Source organism: Paralichthys olivaceus, chromosome 17, assembly GCF_024713975.1.
Source record: "Paralichthys olivaceus isolate ysfri-2021 chromosome 17, ASM2471397v2, whole genome shotgun sequence".
Lineage (NCBI taxonomy): Eukaryota > Metazoa > Chordata > Actinopteri > Pleuronectiformes > Paralichthyidae > Paralichthys > Paralichthys olivaceus.
Window position 1 is genome coordinate 17,344,125 of NC_091109.1, and position 24,518 is coordinate 17,368,642.

The following is a 24,518-nucleotide window of genomic DNA, read 5'->3' on the forward strand; positions in this document are numbered from 1 at the left end:
TTCACACAGCGACCCCCACCGTCTGCTCACTGCCCGGACTCTGCCTCCATCCCCCGCTGCCTCACTCTCAAACCGACAGGCAGAACCAGCGGAGCGCCGCGCACAGATCCGGGTGAAGGTCCGGAGCCTCCAGCAGCATCCAGGCCGAAGAGGATGAGTCTGAGCCGGGGAGGATGGACGGATGCGCTCGGTCCTGGACTTTTTTTTGTCCTCGCGAGGTTTGATTCACATCAACAAAGGCCTGGACCACGTGACCTGCACGAGACCACTCCCACATACACACATATCCCTGCATGCACCGGGGCTCCTGCAGCCTGCAGCCCGGCCTCTGCTTCACACCGTCCCGGTACGTCCCGGCTCTGACCCGGTCCCGACCCAATGCACGTGTCGACCTGATGGTGGCGCTACAGGGTGATGGAGTTATGTTGTTGGGTTGATTTTCTGTGGCAACGACTTGAATCTCCAGGGGGCAGGATAACACTGTTCAAGTATCGAATACAAGGAAGTAGTAGTACTCCATTACATACAGTAACAGTACTTCATGTAATTACATTACCTCAGTAACATTACTTCATGTAATTACATTACCTCAGTAACAATATTTAATGAAGTTACATTACCTCAGTAACAGTACTTCATGTAATTACATTACCTCAGTAACAGTATTTAATGAAGTTACATTACCTCAGTAACAGTACTTCATGTAATTACATTACCACAGTAACAGTACTTCATGTAATTACATTACCTCAGTAAAAGTATTTAATGAAGTTACATTACCTCAGTAACAGTACTTCATGTAATTACATTACCACAGTAACAGTACTTCATGTAATTACATTACCACAGTAACAGTACTTAATGATGTTACATTACCTCAGTAACAGTACTTCATGTAATTACATTACCTCAGTAACAGTACTTCATGTACTTACATTACCACAGTAACAGTACTTCATGTAATTACATTACCACAGTAACAGTACTTAATGATGTTACATTACCACAGTAACAGTACTTCATGTAATTACATTACCTCAGTAACAGTACTTAATGATGTTACATTACCTCAGTAACAGTACTTCATGTAATTAATATAATAAAAGGCTTAAACACAGTAACTCACAGTGTCTGGAGTTAAATTAAAGGCTGACAGACACACACACAACACACACACAAACACACACGCACACACACAACACACAACACACACACACAACACACAGACACAACACACACACAACACACACAGACACACACACACAACACACACACACAACACACACACAACACACACAGACACACAACAGACACACACACAACACAGACACACAACACACACAGACACACACAACACACACAGACACACACACAACACACACAGACACACAACACACACAGACACACACACAGACACACACACATCACACAACACACACAGACACACAACACACACAGACAGACACACACCACAGACACACACACAACACACAGACACACACACAACACACAGACACACACACACACACAAACACACTCACACACACACACACACTCTCTCACACCCACCCACACACACACAAACACACTCACACACACACACACACACACTCTCTCTCTCACACACACACAAACACACACACACAGACACACACACACACACACACACAGACACACAGACAGACACACACACACACAGACACACAACACACACAGACACACACACACACACAGACACACACCACAGACACACACACACACACACACACAACACACAGACACACACAAACACACTCACACACACACACACACACTCTCTCACACCCACCCACACACACACAAACACACTCACACACACACACACACACACTCTCTCTCTCACACACACACAAACACACTCTCTCTCTCACACACACACACACACACACACACACAGACACACAGACAGACACACACACACAAACTCACACACACACACACACACACACACACTCTCTCTCACACACACACACACACATATAGAAACACACACACATACACACAGACAGACACACACACCATCCCCCTTCAAACATGGTCACCCCCCCCTCAGAGACAATAGATTGAATGGATGTGGGGTTTGAGGGGGGGGGTGATGGGGGCCGTTTGGACATTTAAAGGAACAGACCACAGTTTTTTATGTTGAAGTCTTCACCGGGTCACATGAAAGTGTAATTGTAATTCTTCTTGTCTACATTTGAGAAGAGATCTTTTAGAATTCATGATGAGTCAGTGTCTGTGGATGACTCCATCACTGATCCATGATTGATTTGTGATGATCGAACACTGATATTGATCAATGACGAAAACTAAAGAAATCATATTTAATACTAAAGTTTCTGAGTTTCTGTCATTTTAAATCATGAATTCATATGAACGTTTTTTGTTTTTTTCACATTTGAATTTCTGCAGAATACCCCCCCCCCCCCCCCCCCCCCCCCCATCGCCAGGTCAGATGGTACACTCCCTCCTCCCCCCTCCTCTATTGAGCTGAATGAATGAAAGAGAGAGAGAGAGGTAGAGTCAGTGTGAGTTCCTGCAGAGCGACACATTCCTCTGGAGCAGATTTATTCTGTCACTTTATTCTGCTTCAGTAGAAACACACAAACTTTAACTCAGCGACTGAACAGAAGCAGCTAGTTTAGGGTTAGTTCATGTTAGTTAAAGGTTAGTTCATGTTAATTTTTAGTTGAACTTTAGAGATGAAGTTGTTGATTTTGTTGCTGCTGATGGAGCAAACTGCAGCTCAGCAGAGAGGTGAGAAACTGATATCTTCTACTGAGTTCTGATGTCTTCTACTGAGTAATCATGTCTTCTACTGAGTTCTGATGTCTTCTACTGAGTTATCATGTCTTCTACTGAGTTATCATGTCTTCTACTGAGTTCTGATGTCTTCTACTGAGTTATCATGTCTTCTACTGAGTTCTGATGTCTTCTACTGAGTTATCATGTCTTCTACTGAGTTCTGATGTCTTCTACTGAGTTATCATGTCTTCTACTGAGTTCTGATGTCTTCTACTGAGTTATCATGTCTTCTACTGAGTTATCATGTTTCTATTAAGTTCTAATTTAAACACTGAGAAGCTGCAAAACAGAACTTTTTTTAAGTGATATAAAATCTATAAATATATGTTTGTAGTTGTTTTACTTAAATAAATTATGGTTTGACTCTTTTCATAAAAGAAAAGAAAAACACTTTATTTAAAGATCAGATTCGTCTTTAAATCTGTTTCATCACTTTCATCTGGGATCAATACATCAACTCATCAAATTGATCAAACTTTTTACATTTTAAAAAACCATTTTGAAAACAAACTGATTGGTCGACCTTCAGTAGCTTACATTTATTTTGTGGTAGAAGATTTATCTCTCTTTCTAACGATGTGTTCAAAGTAAAGTCTGATCACTTATTATTTGAAAGCTTCAGACACAGACTCACTATTAATCATTAACTTTATTGACTGATCACTGATATCAGTGTTTGTGGTTAATCAACATATTCATGAGGGTCAGAGACTGTCCTGCTGAGAAACACACCATCTGTGTGTGTGTGTGTTAATTAGTGTTAACAATCACACTCCACCCTCTTCCTCTCTAACACCGTAAAACCTCCCCCACACCATCACACACAGACTCCACACAGTGTGTCTGTCTGTCTGTCTGTCTGTGTGTGTGTGTCTGTCTGTGTGTGTGTGTGTGTGTGTGTGTGTGTGCTAGTGAAGTAGTCGCTCGACCTTCGTTCGCTCTGAAGATATAAAACAGACACAACAAACAACGACTTCACTGTAAAAACAACTTTGTTTGAAAAGTTTCCAACTGTTTTCAGCAGCTGCGTTCACACTCATCACAAAGTGTTCCTCGGTGATGTCATCAGTCGGATCAATCGTGATGATCAGTTAGAAAACGACTCATTGATGAACCAGTTTCACTTTTGAACTTTGAACTAAGTTTGTCTGTTTCCCTCAGATCAGTTTTATTCACTCAGTAATTGAGTCAGTTTCAGACGCTGACTCACCTTCACCTGAAGCGTCTGAGTCAGCGTCTGACAGCGTCTGCACAACAGAGAAAATCCTGCATCTCAGGAAGTTCACCTTCGTCTTTTTCTTTTCTCAGGTCTGTTTCCAGCCATTTTGAACCTGGCGAGTAACGCAGTGATCAGCAGCAACGCCACGTGTGGAGATCCAGAACCTGAAGTTTACTGTAAACTGGTCGAACACGTTCCCGGGAGAATCATCAAGAACCCACACTGTCCCAGATGTGACGCCAACTCAGTCCTGTCCAAAGGTACCAGGACCACAGAGTCCACCTTAAAACCAGACCAGAACCACAGAGTCCACCTTAAAACCAGACCAGGAAACAGAAAAATAAAACTGCACATTCACTGGAAACAATGTGTGTGTGTGTGTGTGTGTGTGTGTGTGTGTGTGTGTGTGTGTGTGTGTGTTCTTCAGAACGTCATCCCATCACTAACATCATCGATGGAACAAATCAGTGGTGGCAGAGTCCGAGCATCAAAAATGGACGACAGTTTCACTGGATCACCATCACACTGGATCTGAAACAGGTAACACACACACACACACACACACACACACACACACACGCACGCACGTACACACACACACACACACACACACACACACACAGAAGATGTTCAGGCCACATCTGTTCATACGGACATGACTCGTGTTTTCAGAAGAAAAAAGAATAAGAATCCAAACATGTTAAAGAACAAACATGTTAAATAACAAACATTTAAACATACCAAGGATCTTTTAACGTGTCAGTTACGTGTTTAACCTGAGTTCTCTGAATGAACTGATACAAAAAATCTTTTTTCTCTCTTCAGATTTTTCAGGTCGCTTACATCATCATCAAGGCAGCTAACTCTCCTCGTCCAGGTACCACCTGTCTGTCTGTCTGACCTGTCTCTGACCTGTCTCTGACCTGTCTGTCTGTCTGTCTGTCTGTCTGTCTGTCTGTCTGTCTGTCTCTGACCTGTCTGTCTGTCTGACCTGTCTCTGACCTGTCTGTCTGTCTGTCTGTCTGTCTGTCTGTCTGACCTGTCTGACCTGTCTCTGACCTGTCTGTCTGTCTGTCTGTCTGTCTGACCTGTCTCTGACCTGTCTGTCTGTCTGTCTGTCTGTCTCTGACCTGTCTGTCTGACCGACCCATCTGTCTCTCAGGTAACTGGATCCTCGAGCGCTCTCTCGATGGTGTGACCTTTGACCCCTGGCAGTTTTATGCTATCAGTGATACTGAGTGTTTGACTCGTTACAACATCACACCGAGACTCGGACCACCGACGTACAAGAGCGACACCGAGGTCATCTGTACGTCGTATTACTCCAGACTGAACCCACTGGAGCACGGAGAGGTTAGACAGGTTTTCTGTCTCTGTACCTGTCTCACCCCATATCACCGTCTCCCTCACTGACCCGTCTCTGTCTACCTGTCTGTCTCTCAGATTCACACCTCCCTGATTAACGGACGACCCAGCGCAGACGATTTGACGTCAGTTCTCCTGAACTTCACGTCGGCTCGTTACATCCGACTGAGACTTCAGCGAATCAGAACTCTGAACGCAGACCTGATGACGCTGAGCGAACGAGACCCCCGAGAGATCGACCCCATTGTCACCCGGAGGGTGAGACAGATTATGAGAGAGAGACAGTTGCAACAACCGGGAAATATTTAACCTGAGCGATTTGAACCCAACAGCTTTTAGTTTTTTGTTTCATCTGGTTTGAGTTTCATGTTTTTATTGATCAGTATTAATTTATTCTCTTAATTACTGTACTTGATTACTTTTCTCAGTATTATTACTCCATCAAAGACGTCTCTGTGGGCGGGATGTGTATCTGCTACGGACACGCTAAGAGCTGCCCGCTGGACCCTGTTACCAAGGTAACAACACACCTGTCTGTCTCACTGTAACTGTCAGTCTGCTGGTTAAATGTTTCCATGGACTTGAACCTGTGTGTGTGTGTGTGTGTGTGTGTGTGTGTGTGTGTGTGTGTGTGTGTGTGTGTGTGTGCAGAAGCTGCAGTGTGTGTGTGAACACAACACCTGTGGAGAGAACTGCAATGAGTGTTGCCGTGGTTACCACCAGGAGCCATGGCAACCAGGAACTGTCTCCGAGGGAAACACATGTGAAAGTAAGAAACAGAGTGAACCTGTCTGTGTCTCACTGTCACCTGTCTGTGTCTCACCTGTCTGTGTCTCACTCTGTGTCTCCCTCTTACCTGTCTGTGTCTCCCTCTTACATGTCTGTGTCTCACTCTTACATGTCTGTGTCTCACTCTGTGTCTCCCTCTTACCGGTCTGTGTCTCACTCTTACCTGTCTGTGTCTCACTCTTACCTGTCTGTGTCTCACTGTCACCTGTCTGTGTCTCACCTGTCTGTGTCTCACTCTGTGTCTCCCTCTTACCGGTCTGTGTCTCACTCTGTGTCTCACTCTTACCTGTCTGTGTCTCACTCTGTGTCTCCCTCTTACCTGTCTGTGTCTCACTCTGTGTCTCCCTCTTACCTGTCTGTGTCTCACTCTTACATGTCTGTGTCTCCCTCTTACCTGTCTGTGTCTTCCTCTTACCTGTCTGTGTCTCACTCTTACATGTCTGTGTCTCCCTCTTACCGGTCTGTGTCTCACTCTTACCGGTCTGTGTCTCACTCTTACCTGTCTGTGTCTCACTGTCACCTGTCTGTGTCTCACCTGTCTGTGTCTCACTCTGTGTCTCCCTCTTACCGGTCTGTGTCTCACTCTGTGTCTCACTCTTACATGTCTGTGTCTCACTCTGTGTCTCCCTCTTACCTGTCTGTGTCTCACTCTGTGTCTCCCTCTTACCTGTCTGTGTCTCACTCTGTGTCTCCCTCTTACCTGTCTGTGTCTCACTCTTACATGTCTGTGTCTCCCTCTTACCTGTCTGTCTCTCAGAGTGTAACTGTCACAACAAAGCCATCGACTGTCTCTTCAATCAAACCGTGTCCGACCTCTTCTTGAGTATAAATTCTCGTGGCGTTCGTCATGGAGGCGGAGTTTGTATCGACTGTCAACAAAACACGGCCGGCATCAACTGTGAGACGTGTCAAGACGAATACTACCGACCTGCTGAGGTACCCAAAAAAATACCACACACAAATATGAAAGCACATAAATGGACTTGTTTGTATTTATCGTGTGTGTGTGTGTGTGTGTGTAGGTTTCTCCATATTCAGATTTTCCATGTGTTGAGTGTAACTGTGACCTCAGAGGATCAAAGTCTTCAATCTGCAGTCGTGACGACTCACAGTCGGGTTAGTGTGTTTGTCATTGTGTTCGTGTGTGTTTGTATCTAAAGCAGCTAAAGCAGAGACTGACTAAGTGTGTGTGTGTGTGTGTGTGTCTGCAGGTGTGTCTGCAGGTCAGTGTGTGTGTCACGAGGGTTTCGCAGGACGACAATGTGACCGTTGTGCGTTTGGATACAGAGATTTCCCTCGTTGTGTTCGTTGTGAGTGTGAACCTTCAGGAAGCATCAACTCTGACCCCTGCAGCCCCTGCATCTGCAAGGTAACCGTGACATCATCAAGGGGGCGTGGTTACCTGCAGCTCGACGTCTCAGCTCCGTTCACACCTAGTGTGACACGTTAGTTTACACACTGTATGACAACACTTGTTTTACACCTGAACTCACCTTTGACCTTTTCTCTGACGTCTCACCTGTTCCTCAGCTGAACGTGATGGGAGCTCACTGCGACCTCTGTAAACCAGGTTTCTACAACCTGAACCACAACAACCCCCTCGGCTGCACCGACTGTTTCTGCTTCGGTGTTTCTGACGTGTGTGAGAGCTCCACCTGGTCCACAGCTCAGGTAACACACACATCAACACAGATCAGTTCACATCACAGCTGACTCACACCTGTACTGACTCACACCTGTACTGACTCACAGCTGTACTGACTCACAGCTGACACACACCTGTACTGACTCACACCTGTACTGACTCACACCTGACTCACACCTGACACACACCTGTACTGACACACACCTGTACTGACTCACACCTGTACTTTTTTTCAGGTATTTCATACTGAAGCTTGGCTCCTCCCCTCTCAGTCCCTCTTCACGCCCCCTTCTTTACATGGCAACGAACTCCTTATCCCTGGCAACACCTCATCTGGCCACACCCACCAACAAGTGCTGTCATGGGCAGCACCTGTTGGTTTCCTAGGCAACAAGGTTGGCTACCTTTTCCTTATTCCATAAACAGAAGCATGACAACGTCTGTCTGACTTCCTGTCTGTCTGACTTCCTGTCTGTCTGACTTCCTGTCTGTCTGTCTACAGCTCGTGTCTTACGGAGGTTACCTGAACTACTCTGTGAACTATGATGTGCCATTGGATAATGAAGACCACTCTATACCCGCCCACTGTGACATCATCATTGAGGTGACAAAATCTCTCATTCATCAAATATCTGTCTGTCTGTCTCTCTGTCTGTCTTTCTGTCTGTCTCTCTGTCTGTCTTTCTGTCTTTGTGTCTCACTGTCTCTCTCTCTCTCTGTCTGTCTTTCTGTCTCTCTCTCTGTCTCTCTGTCTCTCTCTGTCTGTCTGTCTGTCTCTCTGTCTGTCTCTCTGTCTGTCTTTCTGTCTTTGTGTCTCACTGTCTCTCTCTCTCTCTGTCTGTCTGTCTGTCTGTATTTCTGTCTGTCTGTCTGTCTGTCTGTTTTTCTGTCTCACTGTCTCTCTCTCTGTCTCTCTCTGTCTGTCTGTCTGTCTTTCTTTCTGTCTCTCTCTCTGTCTGTCTCTCTGTCTGTCTGTCTGTCTTTCTGTCTCTCTGTCTGTCTCTCTGTCTGTCTGTCTGTCTTTCTGATAAAGTTTCAGATAGAAACTACAGTCATGGCATCTTAAAGAAGTCCAACACCCAGACTGAACTGATTCTCTGTCTCGTCTCCAGGGTAACGGCCAGACTCTTCGTCTCTCACCCCCCCTCGTCCTCCTACTCTCTCCACTGGCCGAGGACTCCGTTTCCATGGCAATGGTCCCTCAGAAGTTCGTGGACGATCAGACGAGTGATGCAGTTTCCCGTGACGACCTGCTGTCAGTCCTCTACCACGTGACGTCACTGACGGTCAGAGTTCACCTGAACAACTCTGCCAACGGGCCGATCCGGTGAGGAAAAGTAATCTGATTACATCGAACAGAGTAATCTGATTACATCGAACAGAGTAATCTGATTACATGTTATGAAATCAGTTAAAGTTACTGAACCTAGGTTGAGGCCACTGACGTGGTTCACAGCTCTGCAGTGACTCCTGGTGGTCAGTTTGTTAAAGTTCGTCATGTGAATGTAATGTCTCGGTTCTTCAGTCTCCGGTCAGTGTCTCTGGACGTCGCAGACTCTGGATCAGTCTCTGGCATTCAGGCCGTTGCCGTGGAGACATGTGAATGTCCGTGGGGCTACAGCGGCACTTCCTGTGAGGTTGGTTATTAAATATCTTCATTACATTTATTATTGTTAGTTTGACTGAAAGTTTTGAAGGATAATAACCAGCGTAATATAACATGTATGTGTCACATGTGCTGTTTGTGTGTTTCAGACATGTCTCACAGGTTTCTACAGAGTGGGCGGAGTCTTGTTTGGAGGGAACTGTATGCAGTGCGAGTGTAACGACCACGCGACCGAGTGCGACATCAACGGAGTTTGTTTGGTGAGTGTAAACAAAACCACCCAACAAAAAATGTATGAAAGTAAATAAACTTCAATGAGAAACAATTTTCAATAAAGTTTGACAGAACAAAAACTTTTTTGAAGTGCAGTTATGTTTCTCGACCTGTCTGTCTCACTCTGACCTCACTCTGACCTGTCTGTCTCACTCTGACCTGTCTGTCTCACTCTGACCTCACTCTGACCTGTCTGTCTCACTCTGACCTGTCTGTCTCTCAGGGTTGTACTCACAACACCACAGGTCCTCACTGTGATCAGTGTCTCTCTGGTTTCTATGGCGACCCCACAGAGGGGACAACCAATGACTGTCGGCTGTGTCCGTGTCCTCTGACTGAGCCGTCCAACAGGTGAGTCTTCAAACAAAAGCTTTAGTAGGTTCAGAAATGTATTTTACAATGTGAGTGTAAACATTATATTAATATTGTAAATGATTTAAATGTGTGTGTGTGTGTGTGTGTGTGAGTCAGTTTCAGTCCCACCTGCATGTTGGAGTCGTCAGGTCAGGTGTCATGTGACCAGTGTCAGGACGGATACACGGGGTCAAACTGTGAGAGGTGAGGACTGACGGGTCAGAGGTCATGACGGGTCAGAGGTTGTGATTGTGGAGCGAGTGTATCACCTGCAGTTGTGTCTCCAGGTGTGCCAGTGGTTACTATGGTAACCCACAGATGGTGGGCGGGGCCTGTGTTCGATGTGACTGTAACAGTAACGTGGACGTCAACGAGATGGGACACTGTGACATCATCACTGGGGAGTGTCTGCGTTGCCTTGGTAACACGACTGGTAGACACTGTGAGGTCTGTCAGCCTGGTTACTATGGAGATGCCGTGCACGCCAAAGACTGTCGGGGTGAGACACACACACACACACACACACACACACACACACACACTGTTAGTCTTGTGAGTGTAACAGCAGGAATGTTGATCTTTTCAAATCCAGATTAGATTCAACCTCTGACCTCTTTGTTTCTGTGTGTGTGTGTGTGTGTGTGTGTGTGTGTGTGTGTGTGGGTGTGGGTGTGTGTGTGTGTGTGTGTGTGTGTGTGTGTGTGTGTGGGTGTGAATTGTGAAGGAATTTCATCGGTGGATTGTTTGTCAATCTTATTGATCAATCATCAAATAATCAGTTAACAAGAACCAGATCAATATTTAGACAAACATCAATAATAATTTCACAATAATCTTAATAATAAATCCAGGAAGTTTAATTTAATTTAAATTTTCATGTCATTGTTCACTTTAAGAAAAATAATAGAAAACATGTTTTCAAGTTGCTCCACCCTTAACGCAGATGCACAGACTCATGGGAACTGTAGTTCAAGGTATCTGTTGTGTAGGCGGCATCTCATGTCTGACTTACAGTGGGTCTCTCTCGCTCTCTCTCTCTCTCTATTCAATTCAATAAGCTTTATTGGCATGACTGTGTTACAACATTACAATATTATTTATTAATATAAATAATAATAATCTCTCTCTCTCTCTCTCTCAGAGTGTGGCTGTGTCAGTGGCGCCCTCTCCAGTGTGTGTGATGTCACAACAGGTCAATGTTCATGCAGAGAAAAAGTAACTGGACGAACCTGTGACCAATGCCAGGTGAGAGACACACACACACACACACACACACACACACACATCCACGTGTCGGGTGAGAAACTTTTTAAAATTTTTTCAGCCGGGGTTCTTCGGGCTGCAGAGTGGGCGGGGCTGCAGGGCTTGTAACTGCAGCCAATCTGGATCGCTCTCCAAGTCATGTGACGAGGACGGACGGTGTCGGTGTGTGGAGGGCGTTGGTGGAGACAAATGTGACCGCTGTAGTCGTGGTTACTATGGTTTCCAAGGCAACGGATGCACTGGTAAATAGACGAAAAGGTAAGGTATCAGTACGACTGCTAACTTGACTCCCATCTCTGATTGGCTGTGTCTATTTATTAACCAGCATGCACCTGTGATCACACTGGTGGGAACTGTAACCCTGACAACGGAGAGTGCATCTGCCCCGCTCACACAGAGGGAGACACCTGTGACAGGTGTGAGACAGGTCACTGGGGTCACAACCTCACCACAGGCTGCAAGGTACACACACACACACACACACACACACACACACACACACACACACACAGGTGTGACACTAACTTCTCGCTCTCCTCAGCCATGCAGCTGCAGCACAGCAGGAAGCTCCGCCCCTCAGTGTGATGTCATGAACGGTCAGTGTCGGTGCAGAGAAGGGTTCTCTGGCAGGTCATGTGAACAGTGTGCACCTGGTCACCATGGTTACCCGGTATGCTCGGCGTGTGGCTGTGACATGGCGGGAACAGAAGACAGGGTCTGCAACACGACGCTCGGAGTGTGCGACTGTCGACAAACTGGAGAGTGTCTGTGCAAGGTAAAGTCTCTTTGGTGACCTCTAGTGGCAGCTGAAGTAAACTACACGTCATCAGTTAACCATCAGTAAACACGTATGTACGTGTGCAGGTGGGCGTGTCGGGGCGGCGCTGTGAGGAGTGTGTCTCTGGTTGGTTCGGTTTGTCCACCTTGAATCCAGACGGCTGCTCTGAGTGTTTCTGTTCAGGTCTGAGTCGAGTCTGTGAAGAGAAGGGAGGACTCATCAGAACCCCCGTGAGTACATCCATTATATTTATGTATAAATACTGTACATGTAGTTTATTTACACTGTATAATAGAACACATATTAACCCATCTCTCTCTCTCTCTCTCTCTCTCTCTCTCTCTCTCTCTCTCTCAGATCACCCTTGATCACTCCCCCGCTCTCTTGTCATTGGTCGGTCAGTCTAACCTGCAGGGTGTGGTATCTGGAGTTTACCAGCAGGGCGGCGACATGCTACTTGACACCCGTCATCTTAATGTCAGCAGATTCACCGGCCCCCTCTACTGGAGACTGCCCCCCCAATTTGAAGGCACCAAGGTACTGTCACCCAAACACAGTCTTAACATCTGACCTTTAACCTTTAGAAGTTACACTCTCACTCTCTCGCTCTCTCTCTCTTTATATATATATATATATATATATAGAGAGAGTTGTCTTGTAGATAAGTTACATCTCTAAGATGAACTCAGTCACAATAAATCATGAAGGCCACCGTTTGTTGTCATGTTTACTATTGTTGACTGTTTTGTGTGTTGTGTGTAGCTGATGGCGTACGGAGGACTATTGTCTTACATCATCACGTTCTATGCTGAAGACGGTATGGGACTGTCCAATCAGGAGCCTCAGATTCTGATGAGGGGCGGGACTCTGAAGAAGCTTGTTATATACACTGACATGGTTGCCCCTAGCAATGGCGTCACGACTCAGCATGACATCAGGATGACTGAGGTACAGCTGCAAGGAATCCTGGGAAAGAAAGAAAGAGAATGCCATTTATAAATAAAACCTGTGACAGGGGATCATAACGTGTGTGTGTGTGTGTGTGTGTGTGTGTGTGTGTGTGTGTTACAGCACAAATGGAAGTACTTTAACTCTGTGTCGGAGAAGGCGGTGAGTCACACTGACTTCATGTCCGTCCTTAGTAACGTCCAATACGTCATCATCAAAGCTTCATATGGGACCAGACTTCAGCAGAGCAGGTACTTTATATAAATACACGTCCTACGTATACACTTGTATATTGTTATATATGTTGTATATATAAATATGTTGTTATATATCTTCATTGGTCAGTTTCTCTCTTCAGACGGACACAGTTTGCAGATGACTGTCTTACTTGAGTGAATTGTTATTGCAACATGTATCTTTGTCATTTCCTGTGTTATGTTGTCAAGGATTTCTAACATTACCATGGCGACAGCACGGGAGGTGGAGTCAGAGGAAGGTTCAGAGGTCACAGGGGGTGTGGCCAGACTCATTGAGTCCTGCATTTGTCCACCTGGATACACAGGACTGTCCTGTCAGGTAACGAGTAACACAAATATCTGAACCTGAGGCAGGGGATTCAGGACCTGTCTCTCTGACCTGTCTGTCTCCCTTACCTGTGTCAGTCTTCGACCTGTCTCTCTCTAACCTGTCTCTCTCTCTCTCTGACCTGTCTGTCTGCAGGAGTGTGCAGCAGGTTATTTCCGTCAGCCTCAGTCTGAGTTGTCGTCTCAGAGTCAGAAGTTGATGTTTGTTCGTCCGTGTGTTCGATGTCGCTGCAGTAACCACAGTGAGAGCTGTGACACGGAGACTGGAGAGTGTCAGGTAACATGCTTACACTCAACAAAACATGCTAACAGCACAACACACGAAAACACATGCTAACACATGACAACAATTGCTAACACACACTAGAACATGACAACACACCCTAACACGTGTTAACTTTTTCAGGACTGCAAGCATCACACCAGTGGGCGTAGCTGTGAGCGGTGTGCCCCAGGGTATTATGGGAATGTCAGTGGCTCTATCAGTGACTGTTCACTTTGTGCCTGCCCCCTACGGGACAACAGGTAACACTACACACTGATTGTTGATTCTATTCTATTCTATCTATTTTATTTCACTAATCTGAGCTGTGATCGTGTAGTTTCAGTCAAACGTGTGAGTCAGACGGAGCGTTTGGTGATTTTCACTGCACCGTCTGTCAGACGGGATACGAGGGGAGATACTGTGAGAGGTGAGATAATCCATCAGGCTGTGACATCACACTGTGACATCACACTGTGACATCACACTGACTGTAAGCTGTCATCCTCCAGGTGTTCTGTTGGTTACTACGGTAACCCCTCAATACAAGGTGGGAGGTGTTTTCAGTGCACATGCAGTAGGTGGGGCTCCGTCCACTCATTGTGCAACGCACTGACAGGACAGTGTGAGTGTAATCCTGGGGTCAAAGGTCAATCATGTGACCAGTGTGACGACAGACACATCCTTCAGGGAGGAGAGTGTGTGTGTGAGTAATAACAAACAAACACACACACACACACACACACACACACATCTTTCTTGTTGTCAGAGGTGAGTTGTGTGTTTGTTTTGAACTCCAGCATGTGACGATGAGTGCACCGGCGTTCTGCTGACTGACCTGGACGAACTGCACGACCACTTCCTCTCTGTCAATGTGAGCGGTGTTACCTTTGCACCATACCGCCAGTTGGTGGTGCTAGAGAACCAGACCAGAGACATGCAGGTACAGACACAAACAACCAATCAGAGCTCAGCTATCAGCAGCACGCAGCCTGATGATGTCATGTAACGAGTTTCTGGTTTGTTCAGGTGATTTTATCAGAGAAAAGTTCCGTCAGCGTTCACGTGTCCAGAGTCGAAGACGAGTTGAGTCATGTGACCTCAGACCTCAGAGTGTTACTACAGCAGGTAACAGGCCAGCTTACATGAACTAAATGACTCACTAACATTCATGCATCATATCATTGAGTAAGAGAGGCCCTATCTTTGGGCTCTGCTTCAAACAGGTCACACATCTGTCTAACAACATGGAGGAGGTGGACCTGTCCATCAACAATAGCCTCTCCCAGAGTGCACTGCTGCTGCAGAGTATCAGCAGCCTTCAAGACAATATTCAGGGTAAAAAAAACAACAATCCGATAGCATAGAGACACAACAAACAACCGCTACTGTAATCATGATGATGTAAAACTACTCTGACGTCTGATTGGTACAGTGCTGCTGAGGGAGGCGGAGCTTCTGAACCAGACCACAGAGGAGGAGCTTGAATCAGCCAATCAGACACATGTGCTGGAGGACTTAGAGTTCATGCTGGAAAACATGAGAGCTGTCAATCTAACGGCCGCTAACGCAGCAGCTCTTCAGGAGCTCAGGTGTGTTTGACAAAAACATGAAAACGATCTTATAAAATATTTGTTTGAACTTTGACGTTTTAAAGTCATGTTTATTCTGATGTGGTTCTCTCTCTCTCTCTGCAGCCTATCAGAGTCTCTCGCTCACTCGCTGCAGGTGGACTTCCTGTCCAGCAGGGGGCAGATTGAAAACAGGCTCCGCCTCCTCTTCAACTCCCTCACTGACGCCATGGAAACACTGCAAAACACACACATGCACTTAAACAATACTACACAACGAAACACACAAACACACAATCTGCTGAACAACACACACACTCTGCTGCACCAATACCAGGTACACACACACACACACACACACACACACACACACACACACACACACAGCAACAAGTGTTGCTAATACCTGCTGATTAACTCTCTCTCTGTCTCTCTGTATCTATCTCTCTGTCTCTGTCTCTCTGTCTCTCTCTGTCTCTGTCTGTCTCTCTCTGTCTCTCTCTCTGTCTCTCTCTGTCTGTCTCTCTCTGTCTGTCTCTGTCTCTCTCTGTCTGTCTGTCTCTCTCTGTCTCTGTCTGTCTCTGTCTCTCTCTGTCTCTCTCTCTCTGTCTCTCTCTGTCTCTGTCTGTCTCTCTCTGTCTCTGTCTGTCTCTGTCTCTCTATCTGTCTCTCTCTGTCTCTCTCAGTCTGTCCATCAGCAGCTGACAGACGAGTGTCTCTCTGTCGATGGGGTGATGGAGGAGAATCAGCTGATGTTGGACGACAGCATCAGTTTGATGGATGAGTTAACAAACACAAGCACAGTGAGACACACTTTCTACAGAATAAATCAACAACAATAACAACAACAGCAACGATCACATAACAAACACTACCTCACCTGTCCAGCAGGTGGAGGTGTTGGCTGGTCAGCTGGATCAGTGGCGCCCCCTGTTGAGGAAACAGGTGGACAGTTTGGTAGTTGGACTGAAGATGACAGATGCTCTGGAGAATGTTTACAGTGCAGAGAACCACGCCCACCAGCTACAGAGCCACGCCCACTCCCTGCACAGGTAACTGTGTGTGTGTGTGTGTGTGTGTGTGTGTGTGTGTGTGCTTCTGACATTAACATTAAAATAAAACTCTCTGTTCTCAGCTCTCTGCTGTCAGTGTGTAACATGTCCCAGAATGGAAGCCGATTGGTCCAGATTGACAGTGACATCACAGTGCGAGCTGACTCCGCCCAGCAGGTGGCATTGGTTGCATACGTCTCCGCCTCCCACGCTCTCAATATGGTACTAAGACAGGAAACTATCACGATGACATCACGATCAGTCAGAGAAAAAAATCTGAATAACGACGAGCAGCATTTTCACTCATACGTCTACTTCCTGTTACAGACGGCCCAATCAGAGCAGTCGCTGTCCGAGGACGTCAGAGCCAATCAGAACATCAGCTCCGCTGTTTTACAAGAAAGTCAACGAATACATGAAACAGTTGAAGGTGTGTTAGCCTGAGTGTTAGCCTGAGTGTTAGCCTGAGTGTTAACCTGAGTGTTAGCCTGAGTGTTAACCTGAGTGTTAGCCTGAGTGTTAACCTGAGTGTTAGCCTGAGTGTTAACCTGAGTGTTAGCCTGAGTGTTAACCTGAGTGTTAGCCTGAGTGTTAGTCTGAGTGTTAACCTGAGTGTTAGCCTGAGTGTTAACCTGAGTGTTAGCCTGAGTGTTAACCTGAGTGTTAGCCTGAGTGTTAACCTGAGTGTTAACCTGAGTGTTAGCCTGAGTGTTAGCCTGAGTGTTAGCCTGAGTGTTAACCTGAGTGTTAGCCTGAGTGTTAACCTGAGTGTTAACCTGAGTGTTAACCTGAGTGTTAACCTGAGTTTTAGCCTGAGTGTTAACCTGAGTCTTAGCCTGAGTGTTAACCTGAGTGTTAACCTGAGTGTTAGCCTGAGTGTTAACCTGAGTGTTAGCCTGAGTGTTAGCCTGAGTCTTAGCCTGAGTCTTAGCCTGAGTGTTAGCCTGAGTGTTAACCTGAGTGTACAGATTAAGACATAACTAACGTCCATCTCTCTTCCAGACCTGCACCTGAAGGTCTCCATGGTAACCAGCAGACTGGGACATATCAAAGACAGAGTCCGTAACTCGAGCCTCCTGCTCCGTCAGCCAATCAGAGAGCTGCAGAGCCTCTCTAACGGTCAGAAGTTTCACACGGTGCCTCCTTCAATACGACAGGATGATGTTTTGATTGTTGACTGATTTTTTTCTTCCATCAGGTTCATCTGTGTCACTGCAGCAGGCTCAGCTTCAGACTGCAGCAGCACACTCTGGTCTGCAGGTGGCGCTGCAGCAGCTGGAAAGACTCAAAGATCAGCTGCAGGATTCTTCTTCTGTGGTGGAAAATACAGTTAAAACAGTGACAGAGACCAACCAGCTGGTGGCGCACACAGACACTGCAGGTCCGTCAAAAAAGTCTAATGAGTTAAATATTCAAAACAGCACTCTTGTAGTACTGACTCCTCCCATTTTATTTGTCTTCAGCCAATGAGGCGCAGCGTAAGCTTGAGGAGGCAGAGCATCGTACGGAGCATCTAATGGAACGCATTAAGCCACTGAGCATTCTGGGAGAAACACTGAGCCGGAATCTGTCCGACATCAGAGAGCTGATCGATCAGGCTCGTCGACAGGCTGCATCGGTACATGAACACAGACACGTGATTCCTCTGAGATCCAGTACAACTACATCCTCACTATTCACTACTACTGACAACACATGATGATGATGATGATGATGATGATGGTTTTGATGATGTCATCAGATAAAGGTGGCGGTGCAGGCGGACAGAGACTGTGTTCGATCCTACAAACCTCAGACTGACTCCAGTAACTTCAACACCCTGAGTCTGATCCTGAAGACGACGAGTAAAGACAACCTGCTCTTCTACCTGGGCAGCGTCACCACGGTAACACACACACACACACACACACACACACACGTTATCTTCATTGAAGATACAACTGTCATTATTCCATCTCAGTTTCTGAACTGGACTGTTTGAATGTAACGTGATCCTGTGAACGTCCTCATGTGCTCAGGTGGACTACCTCGCTGTAGAGATGCATGATGGGAAGGTTTCTCTGTTGTGGGATTTGGGGTCAGGAACTAACACACTGGAGTTTCCTGGACTCGACATTACCAACAACAAGTGGACAAGAATCAATGCTACACGGTAACTGCACGCAAACCACACGCCAGCTACACGCCAACGCACTGATCACACGATCACCAAGTATTACATCATCAATGATCGTGTGTCTGAAGAAGCAGATGAATTAATAACTGGGTTACAACAGTTAGTTCAGCTCTTAGTCAGGACTGGTTCATTTAATTTTAGGAATAAAACTCTTCCTTTGACTCAACATGAGATGCTGCACCCTCGGTCTGAAACCGAACTTTATCCATTAAATACTGATCTCAAGGAAACGTCAGGTATTTAAATGTTATTGTTTAATGTAACTCTTTGATTTTATTGCTCAACATCCCTCCAACAGTTATAAAAACTTCAGTGTCTTGTTTATCTAACAAAATAAAATATATCATGTATATGTATATAACTCTTTACCCAGTGGTTACATGTTTTCTTTCAGGTTTCCAGGCGGATTTTGTCATGTAATGTTTAATGTCATGTGATGATGTCATCAGGTTTGGGGCGCAGGTTTCTCTGTCTGTCCATCAGCTGGATTCGGAGGCGGCTCTGTTGCCCGCGGTAACAGGTCGGTCAGTGGGATCGACGCGTGTTTTAGACATCGACAGAAACACAGTGATTCATATCGGAGGCCTGGGAGCTCACACTCAGGTACCATGTGTGAAGAAGTAATCATGTGTGTGAACATGGAGTGTGTGGAGATGAACATGTGGTAACTGTGTATGTGTGATGTCAGAGCCCCGCAGCGCTGAGGTCATCGACCTTTCAGGGCTGTTTCGGCGAAGCTTTGCTCAACGAGAGAAACATCGGACTGTGGAACTACGACAGCAGAGAAGGAGCATGTGGAGGCTGCTTCAGCAGGTGAAACACAGAGGACACACATGCAACACATGTATGATCAACACATGTATGATCAACAGAACTCTCTCACTCTCTCTCTCTCTCAGTCCTCAGGCGGAGGAGACGTCCTTCCACTTTGATGGATCTGGATTCTCATTGGTCCAGAAATCTCTGCGTGCGACGTCCACGTCAATCGTGTTTCAGTTTAAAACACTGTCGCCAGGCGGATTACTGCTCTACCTCGCTTCTAACAACACGGTACGACACAGTCACAGCTTTTATCCAAGCTCTTATTGTGAAAAGAAGCATAGCCATGACATCCTTCCTGTCTCCTGCAGAGAGACTTCCTGTCCATTGAGCTGGTTGAGGGGCGTGTCCGTCTAACCTTTGATCTTGGTTCAGGCGTTCTTATCCTGGCGTCCAACAGGAAGTACAACAGGGGGGTGTGGTACAAGATCACGCTGCAGAGGAACAAACGCAAAGGTGCGAATGCGTGTTGCTATGACATCATTGAAGACTTTTGTGTGTGTGTTGGGGGGGGGGGCGGTGTTTCTCAGGCTGTTTCTCACAGTTACGTGGTGCATGCAGGTTACCTGTCAATCATGGCTGCCGACCAATCATCAGAGAAGGAAGTATTGGAGGCGGAGGCTCCGGGGATAGCCTCTGACCTGAACCGCTCCGACCTCGACCCTATCTACATCGGAGGACTTCCTGCCTCCAGACCAATTAGGTGAGTTTGTGGTTTCCTGTGTCCCGCCCCTTAAGGTTTTGACCTGAAATCAGTATCTGAAATGACATCATCACAGATTAACCAAACAAACTCATTTAATACTTTATTAATGAGGATTGTAGAAAAATATTATAAATAGAATATCATTAATGATAATTACATTTTTATTATTTAATCACATGATCTGTACAGATTCAAACTGTGATGATCGTTATAAATAAAACACCAGAGAGACGAGATGCAAGGTGATGATGTCACCAGGTGAGGACAAGGCGTGATCACAGGATAGGCGTGTCTTAACTCACCTGTCTGTCTTTGTATGGTTGCTAGGCGACAGGTGGTCTCCAGGTCGTACGTCGGCTGCATAAAGAACGTGGAGATCGCTCGCTCCAACTTCGACCTGCTGAGAGACGCATTTGGCGTCAGGAAGGGCTGCGTGCTCGAGGTAACACACAGATGCAGAACACTCAGTAAATACTGTTCACACAGGTTAGGTCATCAGTTCAGGTGACTGAGCCCTGATTGGTCACATTCATTGATTATCTCTCAGGCGGTGCAGAGTGTGTCGGTTCTGTCCGGAGGCTTCGTTCAGATCTCTCCTACATCATTTGGTCAAGAGGCGGAGCTTCTATTCTCCTTCTCCTCCAACAACCAATCAGGAGTCCTGCTGGCTGCTCTCAGTGATGATCGCTTGCCCCGACAGGTGAGGTCACATGACACATGTATGTGTGGACGTATTCACCATCATGTAATATTGACGTGTGTGTGTGTGTGTGTGCCCGCAGTACTTCCTGTGTGCCCACCTTGTCTTAGGCACCTTGGAGGCAGAGCTTGGTGAAGTGGGCGGGGTCACCCGGAAGGTGACAGTGATGAAACCTGATGGATCATTTGGTGACGGAGAAAAACACTCTGTGATTATCACCATCAACAGGAAGTACGTGTTACCATAGAAACACATACCTGCCCCACCTGACACACCTGTCTCACCCGACACCTGTCTCACCTTTCTGTCCTCAGGTCTCTGTCTGTGCAAGTGGACGAAGATCACCTGAAGTCAGTCCCTCTGTTGCCAGGCGGATTTCCTCGTCTGTCTCCTGCCTCCTTCTTCATTGGTGGGTTGCCCTCAGCCGAGGAGTCCCGTCTACCAATCAGATTACAAGAATTATCCAGGTCGTTCAGAGGCTGTATCCAACACCTGGTGGTGGGCGGAGCGTAAGTCTACCACACACACACACACACACACACACACACACACACACACACACACACACACGTAACTTCCTGTGTCTCTGATTGGTGAACTGTTTTTGTTTCGTAGACTTGTCGACCTATCAGGAGCAGTGAGGTATGAGGGGGTGGAGCTTGACAGCTGTGTCTTGGAGGAGAGGGTTGGGGCGGTGCTTCCTGATGACCAGGATATAGAACCAACTCCAGACCCCACCCACATATATGTAGCCACGCCCACATATCTGAGTGCCCTGACACCCGGAGCGCTCACGGTAATCAATATGATTATTACTCATGACTAATAATCACCATGTTTATGTTTGACTGTTGATCATTCACATTACTGGTTTCTAAATAGACAACTTACCAATATTCACTTTATTGATTAATTTTTAATTTGATCAATTCAACTCTACTCTTCAAGTCTTCAGTTCTTCTTAAAGCTTTATTCATCAATATGTTATTATGGAGTATTCAGGGTTGTCTGTCTGTCATTGATTAGGTAATAACTAATGATACTTATTGATAATCAGTGAGTGATTATCGATATTGGTTACTATGTGTTAACGATAACTGATTATTGATTTCTGTGTGACGCAGTGTGTGTCAGAGGCTGAGCCAAGTTTCCTGTCGTCAGCCACTCAGTTTGGTTTGTCCAGACACAGTCACATGACCTTCGTCATCAACCCCAACACCGTGAGGAAGAGGTGAGTCTCAATGACAACCAGGGGGCGGGGCTCTGATTGATTTATCTCTCTATTGATAAATCCCTGACTGTGTGTGTCTCCTCTCTTCGTCCACAGCGTCTCTGTGAGGTTGTCAGTGCGGAGCCGGGCTGCCAGCGGTTTGATCGTTCTGCTCTCGGATTCCAAACACACAGACTTCATCGTTGTCAGACTGATGGGAGGGAGACTGATGATGTCAGCTGACCTGGGAAAAGGCCCCGCCTCCATCACATCGTCTGTTGCCATTAACGACGGAGACTGGCACACTGTGCGTTCAGAACATCACATGAACACACACGTGCACACATGAAACTGTGACGGTCACAAAAGAACCAACGCCACTAAATGTCCTTATAAGGCGTTCCTGTTTGTTTAACAACAGAAACAGCATGTTGACATCACAGGTGATGACGATGTTTGTTGATCATGTTTAAAAAATATTATCATGTTTACCTCCGTCTCTCAGGTGAGTGCTGAGGTCAGCCGGCGCTCAGTGTCGGTGTCAGTCGATGGTTTGAGTCCGGACTCTGTGACAGTTAAAGGAAACCAGCTGGACGTGGACAACACGCTGTACCTGGGAGGATTACCACACACATACACCAGCAGGAGGATCAACGTACGTCAGCAAATATTTACATTTTAATATCGAAAGACATTTTATCAGAACATTAAATGTAACCTGGACTCAGATTTCCATTCATCTAATAAATGATCGATCAATGGGCGTGATTGGAGTGAGTTGTAGATAGTGAGTTCACTTATTCAATTATCGGCAGAGTTAAGTTTCTGATCAACGTAAAAACTGACGAATGATCAAATTCCTGCAGGTCGCAGCTGCAAACGTAAACATGTAACATGTGTACAACATGTATGTAACATATACAACATATACAATATACATAACTGTTTCCACCTATCTGTCCCTCAGGTCAGCAGCAGTTTACCAGGTTGCATTCGCTCGGTCAGTCTGAACGGAGCCATGTTGGATCTGTCCAAACCAGCCTCACAGCATGATGTCACTTCCTGTTTCACTAAAGACCAGACAGGAAGTTACTTTAATGGCAGCGGCTACGCCATCCTCAGTAAGTCCACGAAGGAACACCTGATTTCTTGTCGTCATGTGTGATCAGACTGTTAACAGGTGTGTGTCTGTCTGTGTGTGCAGTGCATGATGGGTATAAAGTTGGTTCGGATGTGTCAGTATCTCTTGAGTTTCGAACGAGCCAATCAGAAGGAGCATTTCTGGGAATCAGCAGTGCAAAGGTCGACGCCATTGGACTGGAGATGGTGAACGGACAGGTGAGTGCACACTTACCCGGGTGTTTGTCTAGAGACAGATGAAGAGTCACTGGTCTGTTGACCTTGGCGCCAGCTGCTGACCATAAAGCCACACCCCCGACCAAAAAGAAAAATTACAAACCATGTCACATAGTGAAGTTCACGCCTCCTCCAACAACCAGTCTCGTAATCTTCTCAATGAATGTTCGTCCTTGATAAATAAATAAATGTTGTTCTTATTATCCTTGTCACAATGACTTTTGTTGATTCTTCTAAGGTGGTGTTTAACGTAAATAACGGGGCGGGACGAGTGTCCGTGCGTTCGATTGGTCAGGTGTTGTGTGATGGACAGTGGCACCGCCTGCTGGCCAGAAAAAACAAACACAGCCTGAGTCTGAATGTAGATGGGCGGAGTTACACAACCCCTAACCCCTACCCACAATCCACCTCAGCAGAGACGAACAACCCCGTCTACGTGGGAGGGTATCCAGGTGAGACGCTCCGACCTGTCTGTCTCTGACCTGTCTGTCTCTCTGTGACGTCTGTCTGTCTCTGACCTGTCTGTCTCTGACCTGTCTGTCTCTCTGTGACGTCTGTCTGTCTCTGACCTGTCTGTCTCTGACCTGTCTGTCTGTCTCTGACCTGTCTGTGTCTGACCTGTCTGTCTCTCTGTGACGTCTGTCTGTCTCTGACCTGTCTGTGTCTGACCTGTCTGTCTCTGACCTGTCTGTCTCTCTTACAGTGGGAGTGAGACAGAACTGCCTGTCGAGCAGCTCCAGGTTCAGAGGATGTCTCAGGAACCTGCAGCTCATCAAGTCTCACCTGAGCAGCGCTCTCGACCTGAGCTCCGCCCACTTCCTGTTGGGTGTCACACCTAACTCGTGTCCTGTTGTTTAGTGAAGCGGTGCTTGGCTGTGATTGGTTCATAGTCTGATCATTGATCTTTACATTAAAACAGTTTTTAGAGGCTGATTCTTTTTATCTCTCTGTTTCTATAACTTTGAATCAATAAAGTTTTTATTAAATTGTCCAATTTT

The 24,518-nt window shown here is 46.3% G+C and overlaps 1 protein-coding gene across 2 annotated transcripts; it reads left to right on the top strand.

The window, feature by feature from the left end:
- Nucleotides 1–153: 153 nt before the first annotated feature.
- lama1 (laminin, alpha 1) lies at nucleotides 154–24,514 on the top strand. 2 transcript variants are annotated; one of them, XM_069511962.1, is made up of 64 exons: nucleotides 154–346; nucleotides 4,153–4,323; nucleotides 4,491–4,603; nucleotides 4,889–4,940; nucleotides 5,226–5,416; nucleotides 5,507–5,686; nucleotides 5,857–5,946; nucleotides 6,080–6,197; nucleotides 6,975–7,153; nucleotides 7,240–7,333; nucleotides 7,429–7,586; nucleotides 7,748–7,888; nucleotides 8,099–8,257; nucleotides 8,365–8,466; nucleotides 8,975–9,189; nucleotides 9,388–9,499; nucleotides 9,618–9,728; nucleotides 9,965–10,092; nucleotides 10,213–10,299; nucleotides 10,383–10,594; nucleotides 11,237–11,340; nucleotides 11,420–11,600; nucleotides 11,684–11,820; nucleotides 11,900–12,133; nucleotides 12,223–12,366; nucleotides 12,494–12,673; nucleotides 12,899–13,084; nucleotides 13,208–13,335; nucleotides 13,531–13,660; nucleotides 13,805–13,945; nucleotides 14,075–14,193; nucleotides 14,271–14,360; nucleotides 14,443–14,636; nucleotides 14,731–14,873; nucleotides 14,960–15,058; nucleotides 15,157–15,268; nucleotides 15,366–15,522; nucleotides 15,628–15,838; nucleotides 16,188–16,304; nucleotides 16,390–16,553; nucleotides 16,637–16,775; nucleotides 16,881–16,983; nucleotides 17,556–17,672; nucleotides 17,752–17,934; nucleotides 18,017–18,171; nucleotides 18,295–18,438; nucleotides 18,572–18,705; nucleotides 19,179–19,332; nucleotides 19,418–19,542; nucleotides 19,629–19,779; nucleotides 19,860–20,004; nucleotides 20,110–20,251; nucleotides 20,582–20,696; nucleotides 20,802–20,954; nucleotides 21,037–21,185; nucleotides 21,269–21,463; nucleotides 21,570–21,750; nucleotides 22,079–22,185; nucleotides 22,282–22,471; nucleotides 22,670–22,819; nucleotides 23,132–23,285; nucleotides 23,369–23,502; nucleotides 23,759–23,972; nucleotides 24,224–24,514. In XM_069511962.1, exons 1-64 carry the CDS (start codon nucleotides 154–156, stop codon nucleotides 24,376–24,378), a joined length of 9,366 nt encoding a protein of 3,121 aa, XP_069368063.1. In that variant the 3' UTR covers nucleotides 24,379–24,514. The 2 variants fall into 2 exon arrangements, with proteins under 2 accessions (XP_069368063.1, XP_069368064.1); XM_069511963.1 differs by lacking the exon at nucleotides 154–346 and adding an exon at nucleotides 2,660–2,796.
- The last annotated feature ends 4 nt before the right edge of the window (nucleotides 24,515–24,518 follow it).